Source organism: Lactuca saligna, chromosome 5 (assembly GCF_052625555.1).
Source record: "Lactuca saligna cultivar CGN05327 chromosome 5, ASM5262555v1, whole genome shotgun sequence".
In the NCBI taxonomy this organism is placed as follows: Eukaryota; Viridiplantae; Streptophyta; class Magnoliopsida; order Asterales; family Asteraceae; genus Lactuca; species Lactuca saligna.
In genome coordinates this window covers 223,149,399-223,160,366 of record NC_136421.1, presented here as the reverse complement: position 1 = coordinate 223,160,366, position 10,968 = coordinate 223,149,399, and the positions used below count along the sequence as shown (strand labels likewise).

General features: G+C 31.5%; 1 protein-coding gene across 1 annotated transcript; it reads right to left on the bottom strand.

The window, feature by feature from the left end:
• Positions 1–2,213: 2,213 nt before the first annotated feature.
• Positions 2,214–3,809, bottom strand: LOC145045302 (ethylene-responsive transcription factor RAP2-12-like). The gene is made up of 3 exons (XM_078993637.1): positions 3,434–3,809; positions 2,538–3,160; positions 2,214–2,442 (listed from the first exon to the last, which is right to left on the bottom strand). Exons 1-2 carry the CDS (start codon positions 3,687–3,689, stop codon positions 2,544–2,546), a joined length of 873 nt encoding a protein of 290 aa, XP_078849763.1. The 5' UTR covers positions 3,690–3,809; the 3' UTR covers positions 2,214–2,442; positions 2,538–2,543.
• Between the last annotated feature and the right edge of the window lie 7,159 nt (positions 3,810–10,968).

Genomic DNA, 10,968 nt, shown 5'->3' with positions numbered 1-10,968 from the left:
TCAAGTTATAGCAACCTACTTCCATGAACATGACCATAACTTGGACAACAACGGGTTCAAGACTTCTTTTATGATTCTAGAGGCCAAGTATCACAGGGAAAAGGGATTGGCTTAGCATACAACCCATGGAGGATAACTTATCCTTCTCAAAGGGGTCAAAAGACCCATAAATCAGAACTAGAAGAGATCTAAGTCATAGAGTTCCAAGCTAGGAGCTTTTTACCTCAAGAGGTTGCCAAAGATGAAGGAAACCTCGGATCTTGATCTTCTCTACAAGCTTGATGGCTCCAAGCTCTTCCAACTTCTTTTTATATCACAAAAACACACTCAAAAGTTCAAAAATCTCTCGAAAATGAAGCTCACAACGAATTAGGGTTCTGAAGGACAGGCAGGCTGGTAAGGGAGGCCCAAAAAGGGGTTAAGTGGCTTAAATAGGGTGCAAAAACCCCGAAAATAGGGTTTCCTCCTGGTGGCCCTACTCGTCGAGTCGGGCTCTCGACTCGCCGGGTAGATCATTTAATCCCCATGTCCAATCTGGCATCCTCGACGAGTTAGGGCTACCAACTCATCGAGTAGCTCTTACAAAATAAATATTAAAATGAATTGATGCGTACCAGGAACGAGTATTACAATGATGCTCTCCAACCAAGCTTTTAACTTGAAATGATCTTTCATTGTACACCCATACGACATATAATCTAAAAAGGAAAACATTCATCTCTGTCCTCTTTCCACTTCTTGCAACTAATCTTGTTCTATAACATTTTTCAGAGTATATATGATATCCATTTGACACCCATAATTTTGAATACAAAACTAAAGTTATGCAGGAGACTCAACCATATCACATACCTTAGGTTCTATCTTATCATATGGTGTATTTGGATCATGAATTTTGTTCTTATTTTTCACCACCTCTTCTTCAACTTCATTACTTTGCCATTCATTAGCATGATATACTTGTGCTCTGATTTCATCAGCCATGCTTGAATTTCTTAAGTTTTCATCACCAAGTAGAACATTAAGAAAGACGTCCCTACATTTATCAAGTGAAGTCACAAACTCATGCTTTGGTTAATGATCCATATAAATGCCATGAAGCTCAAGATCCATCTCATTTAGTGCAGAGAAGGGCTCGTATATACCAGCAAAATGTGTCTTTGTAAACATCATCTGATGAAGCCGTTACAGCTACTTGCAAAATCAAACATATTTTACAAACAAACTTGAAGAATTATAAGTAGATAACTACTTTAATCATGGATTTGATAGACTTACTAGTTGAACAACTCAACGCAACAATCATCCAAATTTCTTTATGCTTGAACAACGTTACTAACAGTGTACACCTAATTTTCTTTAAATACCAGAATTTCCTAATGAATCCCTCATAATATCCCGAGATTTTCTTGATAGAAGGTAGGATTCACTACAAGATAATTGATGTTGGAGTGACAGGGTGTCAAGCTCTATCTAACAGCTTCCCATTCGTTTAGTTAACCTAGTCAACAAAAAGGCCATGTAGCCTTCTCATTAACGTGGCTATAGTTGAGGGGTAACCGGTAAACACCCTTGCAACTAGTTATTTGGGAAAAATGCGAAAAGTGAGACAAGCATGTGGTATAAACGAACCTAAATCCCATCAATAGATAAAGTCGATAATTTCATGAAAACTTAAGGCTTTTTATGACAATATCCCATATTTATATAGGAGAGAGAGAGAGAGAGAGAGAGAGAGAGAGAGAGAGAGAGAGGAATAAACTATTATAGCCGAGCTCGGTACAAGCCGCACACTAATGTCGGTGTGTGCCCCATCCAAGGTGAAAAGCCACGCCCACTCCCTTAAGCATCGATAGTTTTCTGATATGTAGTTTAGTTAGTTCACGAGATTGAATCTGTTAAAGACTCCTAACATTTAGATTCAAAAATCTCATATTGTAGGACAGATACCGAAAATTTGTTCTTTCATATCACCTTAATATATATTCGTATTATTTGGCCAAATAAAGTCTCCTATATATCCTTGGCAGATTTACAATCACATATTGATTGGTTTTTGGTAAACCTCATTAAGATAATCCATTATGAGCATGTTCTTGGCCTTGTTGTCCATTTAAACAAGTTTTCATCAGTTTCACTCCACTACTTTATGCTTTTAAATCGACCCATGTTATCCACGCATAACAAAATCAATGAAACACGCAAACACGATATGCTGATAACCTCAAGATCATCAGGAAAATCCACACCATTTTGAAGCAAAACAAGCGTCAGTGTTTAACAGATTACATCCATACAGATATAAGCAATAGAAATATTGGATTAAGGTCTTACAATCTCAATAAACCTCACTGTTATGCTATATACTCTGCATAGAACCGAAGCAAACTGATACACCATTCAAAGGCTTAAGCATGCTTATCCATTCGCCAACAAATACATCTGGAACCAAAAAAACAAATAGATTAATAGATGAATATATGTTCAACCACCATCTACCAGACTAAAAACAACAAATAACAAGCCGAAATTTTTACAGTTGATTAGAAAGATCCATCCATAATGACAGGAAGATCATTAAAGCTCCAAAGATCCACTGCATTTCCATCATCTTGAGCTGCATCTCCATTCAGGAAAGCATCCCAGTTCCCTTCAAAACACGGCATCTGAAAAAGTGACTCATCAACCTTTTCAGGTTTTTTAGCAGGATTCACATCATCAACCTCTGAGAAAACAGATGTAATATCAGGAGTCATTACACAATGCTCCCCCCAACCAAAGTCAGAACAACCAAAAGAGTTGCTCCCCTGATCAGAATTGAAGTGAAAGACAGCAGCTGCACTCTCAGATGGAGTAGATGGTTTGGGTTTAATCCCCATAGTAGTAGCAGCAGCAATAGGGTTAACTTGTGGTTTCTCTTCTAATGGGAAGTTCACCTTTGCCTTCTTCCCTCGGATCCTTCTTGCCTCTTCATCATAAGCCCTAGCAGCTTCTTCAGCAGTATTAAAAGTTCCAAGCCACACACGAACGCCTTTCCTCGGGTCACGGATCTCTGCCGCCCATTTGCCCCATGGGCGTTGACGGATCCCTCTGTACTGGTTTTTCCTTTTCCTTGAACTTGATTTCTCCGGTTCATTATCGGACTTCACAGGTTTTGAGCCTGAATCGGAATGAAAAAAAAAAAAAAAAGTAAACTTTTTTTGTTTATAAAAGACATGAAAAGGAAAGTAATGGTATATGATGTTCAAGGATGCATGGAAAAGCTTTAGTGATCATCATCTAACGATTTTAACATTAATTAAATCAACGCCAAATCTACTGAATTAAAAACATTATCTTTCGATTTTGAGCTACAGGGAAATCAAATTTTTTTATGAAACAGATTAAAGTAGTATAGTTATAAATCATTTGCTAAGAGATAGAGAAGTATTACCAGAGCCTTTGGAGACAGACAAATTTGAAGGGCTAACAAAATGCTCAACAACTTCGGCATCGATTTCGTCCTTAAATCCTTGAAAAGCAGCCTCAAATTCATCTTCAACATCAAAGATCTCAGATCGTATGGGCTTCGAGTAGCATTTGCTAGGGTTCTTTACAAACTCAGTCTTCCGCAAAAGGTCGGTAGTCAGCCGGCGAGACCGGTTCGCCGTAGGTGCTATGAAATCGGATATGATCGCACCGCCACACATTTTTACTAATGAGTTCCACCTCGAGAAGCAATGGGTTAATCTGGGTATATAAAAATTTGGGGAAAATATTGGTTCTTGTTCTAGATTCTTGATTGTTGAAGAGTTTAACGGAGAAATATGTATTTTTTTTATATACCTCAAGATAGGCAGACGCCATAGTTAGTTTTACTTTATTACCCTTGTAGTGGACGTATAATTTCGTAATACTCGGTGTTTGTCCGTACATCATCAGCCGTCATATGATTTTTCTTTTTGGCGTATACGCTTTCGTTTTGTTTCTTTTCTTGTGTTCATTTTTGGGTTCTCTTTTCCAACGATAGTCATATGATTATTATCTATTTATCTTCAAATCTTCAAATTATTATAAAGATATATACGGTTTCTTCTGTATAAAAAAAATTAGTTACGTTAAATGTGATCACACATAACATATTTTTTAGTGTATCTTGTTTGGAGTTATGCATTGACAAGTTAGGGGAAGTTATATCTTGAATGTATTTTATTTCACACTTTAATTTAGTGTTTTAGAGGTAATCATGAAAAACAAGATTGAATAAATTAATAGGAATACAACTTATTAACGTAATTAACTTTTCAGTTTATTCATATCTACATAATTATCTTTTTTTTTTTTTTTTTGTACACATCTAGGTAACAAACTTATTGTAAATGTTCACATATGACCATTATGATCTGCTGTAGCAGGTTACATCCGGCTACAACAGATCATAATAGTCATATCTGAACACTTTCAACAAGTTCGTTACCTAGTGTACAAAAATAAGAGTAAATTACATGGATGGTCCCTGTGGTTTGGGGGAATTTGTGTGTTTGGTCCCTAACTTATTTTTCTAACTCGGATGGTTTCTATTGTTTATTTTTGTTGCACACTTGACATTATCTTACCTAAAAAAAAAAATACTATTGTGCGCTTATTAATTTATTTATTTTTAATATTTTTTATTTATGTAATTTTTTTTATATATTCGTGTGGCTTTCGATAAGGAATCATTCATTCAAACGAATCACAAGAACATAAAATATCATCGGTTTGAACTCCAATCGAGTAAAAAACTTTTGCATCTTCATGAGAATCAACTTAAATCTTCTTATCATGAACTTCAAGAACATCACATTGAACTCCATAGTCTTGAAATTCAGCATACTTAAGAGCATAAAGATCATTTGGGTTTTCAATAAGAGAAATATATTTCTTATCAAACAAATCTCTTTCTTTTCCTTCCTTTTGATTTCCACTCCAAGATAACATATTCATGGAAATTTTAACCAAGCATTCAATCTTCGAAAATGGTTAAATATCAATCTTCCACGATCATCATTCAAACCTCCATAAGAAACCAAAGTATCCCATGAAATCAACCCACCTTTCAACAATGATCTATAAAATTGATTTTCATTGACTTTGTATTTGACATTTTCAATGATCACAATCCATGAATCATAACACAAGTACACCATCTTTGATCAATCGATAAGATCTTGGGTTTTTCTAGAAAGAGAAAGTGATTTTGAATGGGTTTCTAAAGAGAGAAAGCAAAAATCACTTGAATTCTAGTGAAGAAAACCGAATTATGAATCAAATCAAGGAAAATTTTGATTTCTAAAACATAAAACGTTCTCTAAACATGAAGATCAAAAAACAAATGAAGAATCACGAAATCTAGAATGCCATCATGGATCAATTCTTGATCAAATCAAGAACACCCGCTTTGATACCAATTGTAGTTGTGTTGATTATGATGACATATGCAGAATATGAAAGATCTAGTGAAACATCATACAAATCAAGAACACGTGAAGTAAATAAATATTTTAATCTCTCATTAGTTTTGTTAGAAAGAGTACAAATGAGTTTGTAATGAAAACTCTCTCTAAAACTAATGCTCTCCCAATTTTTTTTTATAATGAGAGTCACTCACTTCCTATTTATAGGAAAAACTCAACTCATTTACACATACAAGAAGGTAAGCCACTAAGCCATAACAATCCACATCCAAACGTGACTTTGCACCCTAATACAAAAGTCGAATAGAAAAATATAATCTAATGCTCAACACGATAATATAACCAACATCAACAACACATTTAAAAATATTTATGAAGTACTAAAGTGAAAATAAAACATATATATATATATATATATATATATATATATATATATATATATATATATATATATAGTACAATTAGCATATATAAATATCGTATTATTGTTAATCTTTTTTTAGTGAATCTCATTTGGTGTAGAAAAACTACTTGATTTAATCTTTTTATTAATAATTATATATGTTGCCTATGCTCCACATGGGCCGTGTGCGTCTGATTTGAGTGTCATTTTTGTTTATAGATTAATAAACATCGTTGTTGATTCTTTTAGTTGATTTTAGATTATTTTCATACGGATAAAAAGTCGGAGATGGATAGATAGAGGGCAGGAAAAAAACAAAAAAGTTAAATATGAGGACCAATATAGAAAAAATATACAAAAAGAAAAAATTGACAGACACAGAAAGTGCAATGATGAAAACAGTCAAAAAACGTGAGTTTCACTATTCCTAACTCGTAGTTGACTCTTTTAGCATAAAAATTCGGGCTTTGCCTCGGACCATTTTTTGTGTTTTTTATGAAAAAATGTAACAATTTTGACAGTACGGACGAAAAGTGTCAAAATTGCTAAAGAATTAAATGTTGTTAAAGAATTAAATGGATTGTATTTAGCAAGTTTTTAAGGGACCATAATTTTCAAATTGTGACCAAAATTTAAATATTAAAATGTTCGAAAAAAATATAAAACTTTTGATTGCAAGGACCAAAAGTGTCAAAATGGATAAAGAATAAGGGGCAAAGTAAAAAAAATATGATGTAAAAGTTTTGACTGCAAGGACAAAAAATTCAAAATGGCTAAAGAATTAAAGGGGTTAGAATTAACAAATTTTTAGAAAAAGAACCAAAGTTGTTAATTCCTTAAAGTTTTGTGGCCAAACTTTGATTATTAAAAGGTTCCAAAAAAAATGTAAAAATTTTGATTGCAAGGACCAAAAGTATCAAAATGGCTAAAAAACACCAGACAAAATTGACAAACAAAACATGATGCTTTATTATTTCTAGCTTTGAACATATATATATATATATATATATATATATATATATATATATATATATATATATATATATATATATATATATATATATATATATATATATATATATATATATATATAGAGAGAGAGAGAGAGAGAGAGAGAGGAAATGACAAATAGTCCATGTGGTTTTTGCCGCAAAAACATTCTCAGCCACTCATTTATTTTTGCCGCAAAAGCCACTAATTTATTTTTGCCGCAAAAGCCACTAATTTATTTTTGCTGCAAAAGCCGCCATCGTATTAGCGGAAATGAGAAATGAATAAACAAGTGTTTTCCAACAAAACATGTTTCCTTAAACTATGCTAATCATTACATTAATATATACAAAAACATAGTTTTTTTCATTTCTTTTAATTTTTAAGAAGCTATTTTTATCGAAAAACGATTTTAAATATACTAAAACTCATGATTTTTTAATCTCTACAAATAGACGTCCATATTGATATAGTTTTAAGATAAAATAATTTTTTTATTATATTTTCAGCTATCGTTATTCATAAATGAATAAAAATGCATCAGGTTTCATTACAGTACATTCGTTATTAACTTATTAATAAAAAGTAAGATTATTTTTTTTTACAATTTAAATATCATTAATATATGAATATAACATATAATAAACATAGTATATTCATATTTAAATATTACACGATGCATTCTTTTGTGAGTATTAATATAATATATTCACTTATGAATATTAGATAGTATATTAACTTATGAATATTAAATGATATTTTTATATGTAAATATTACATAGTATTACATGGTATATCACATTTGAATATTACATAGTATATTCATTTGTAAATATTAGATGATATATTCACTTATGAATATTACACAATATATTCACATATGAATATTATAAGGTGGTTTCACAAATACTTCCGATTTCGACTTTGAAGCGTGCAATTCCGATTTTGATTTCATTCCAACAAAAATTCTGATTTCAATTTTGAAACCTTGAAATCCCGATCCAGATTTCTTTGTGATACTGATAATCAAGATGCGAACTGTTCTGATTAGAATATATGTTCCAATTTCAAAAGTTTCTAACTTCAGATGCGACATCCTATGTCTGATCAATTTCACATTTTAATTTTGATTTCCGAAAATCTGATTGGGAACTTGTGAGTACCGATTCTGAGTCCTTCAATGTCGACTGTGACTATGAGTCTAGAACTCCGATTCCAAATTCATGAACGACGACCAAATTCCGATTTCAACTGAGTTCGTTTGCGAATCTGGGAAAATTCCAATTTGGAGTATTCAACAAAGAAATTGATGTTACGTATTTGAGATTGAAGTTTATTATCATATTTATAAGTTTGCCATCGTGTATTTTTATGCTTAGATTAAATGAATGACTGATAATAATTTTCCATTTTCTATATATATATATATATATATATATATATATATATATATATATATATATATATATATATATATATATATATATATATGGAAAAGTGAATATACCCTTAAGGGTATATAAGCTTAGGTACCCAAACTCACCATACTACCTTGTTTTGTATCATATAATACATTCTAATTGTCCAATGTTCTTATAATTTAACTTATAACTTGATTTACTTCCAATATTTCTATAATTTACACATTTATCTTCCTCTTATATAATTTTCATTTTCAACTACAATATATATAGCCGAGTAGGTGTTTGACAAAAATATGTGATGTAAGATAATGATAATAGTGAAATTTTGAATATATTAAAAGAAAATCAAGTTAGGATTGAAGTTTAACAATATTATAATGAATATATCAAACAAAACGATATATTATGGTGTGTTTGGGTACCTAAGTTTATATACCTTAAGGGTATATTCACTTTTCCTATATATATATATATATATATATATATATATATATATATGAGATAAGGGTATATTCACTTTTCATACATATATATATATATATATATATATATATATATATATATATATATATATATATATATATATATATATATATATATATATGAGATAAGGCGAAAAGGATGGCTGGCACAAAGGTTTAGGCAACTTGGAGCCTACTTAATGACAAGAGCCCAATGGTCGTCCTTTTTAATCATTTAACTCGCTAAGTCACTATTACCATCAATAAGCACCATGACACAAAAAAAAAATGTTATAATGTTAACACCATATAATTTTTTGTCTCCAACGGCACACCAAAAAATCATATCAAAAAACATAAATTTAATATTTTAATCATAAAAAACGAGATAAATCATTTTAATATCACTTAGGTATGAAACCCCGCTCCGCGGGGTTCAGTTAAGACCATAGTTTTAGTCTTTTATATATCGGTTATGCATGACAACATTAAAAACTCTGATAATAACAATGTACTTTTCTTTTTCATTAAGGAAAAAAAAAACAACCACATTCCCAATACCATATGCACAATTCTCATGGAAAAAACATGCCAGTAATTAACAACGTAAACCACAAAGTTTCGCATATCCAAAAACATCAATTCACCAGCTAAAACTTACAAAAAAATATGAAAAAAGCCAAACACATCGCTATAAAATTACAAAGACAAAGCGTCAAAAAATTAAGCCAAAGGTATTTCTATCAATCTTTATCACTGAACTTATAAAACAAAATTATAAAACAACTATTATTAATTATTATAAAATAACTCATTGTAGAAATATTTGATAGAAGTTGATTACTGATTTCATCATGTAAGTATCCGTGAATTTATATAACTTTGTTATATCAGATATTTTCATTTAAATAATTAACTAATTGTTAATCTTAAACCCAATTACAATTTCGTTTCACAAACATTTATAAAAAAACTATTTATTCATTCAGCACTAATTCCATAAAAAAAAGTTTAAATGCTAATTTACCTTTATTCATTCTATTATTCAATTAGCAACATTTGTTAAAAAAATATTTTTTAAATATATTATAACATTTTTCTTTTTAAATACCTCCGGTTTTTGCCAATATGTTGTAATCTCTCTAACAGAGTCATGTAACTTCTGAACGTTAGCAGTTGCTCTAGAAAGCATCACATGTTCACAAATAGCCATGAAATAGCAACTTACTTTCATTTTTTTTAATAAAAAAATTATTTTGAAGATTTATACTTTTACCTCTTCACTTAGAAAAAGACGCGACATCACATGAGCCAACGGAGTCTAAACGAGAGTTGTCATGTCTCGGCCTACTAAAAATAATATAAAAGTAATATATTTATAATATATTAAAAATAAATTCAAAATTAGCCAACGGAGTCTAAACGAGAGTTGTAGAGCATATTCTCACCTACGTGTCGATATAAAGAACGTTGAAAATGGAGTTCGTATACGAAAGTTATAAATTTCTGAAGTTCAGGGCGCGAAACCCCAAAACTGTCAGCCACCACGACGTGGTAAAAGTGCCACGACGTGGCAGGAGCTCTGGAGTCTGTCAGACCCACTTGCAATGACGCATGCAGTGACAACCCAGCCTCCACGACGTGGCAAGGGCAAATTTTGCCCTATAAATAGATTTGAAGGGCCAGCCGAGTTTGGGTTGCTCCAACTCCTCTCTCTCACTCCCGATACTCTCTATAGTCATCCCAAAGTACCCCCAAAGCCCCAGTTTCATACCGAGACACGAATCAAGTCCTAAATCCCGAAGATCCCGAGAAGTGAGATTCCCGAGCCGAAGCTCTGCCCGTGAGAAGCCCGGTTTTTGTAAAGACCTTCCAGATCTACTGAAGAATACTACTTCTACAAGCCGTAGTGTTGTCCGATCATCTTCTGATCAAGTGAGTGTGTGATCACTTTCTTCTAACACATAAATATTAAGTATTTGCTATGAAATACGTGTTATACGTTTATATATATTGTTGTTTATATGTGTGAGTGTATCGTCCCTTTCATAAACACAATATTAATACAAGTATTGTTCGAATGTATTAAGTATACTTTTTGGGTGAGTGTGTAGTCACTCTCTTCTAACACATAAATATGAAGTATTTTCTATGAAATACATGCTATGTGTTTATATATTGTTGTTTATTTGAGATAAGTGTGGAATGGATGTTTTATATAGTTTTTTTAAATGAGTTAAACTGTATATGTATTT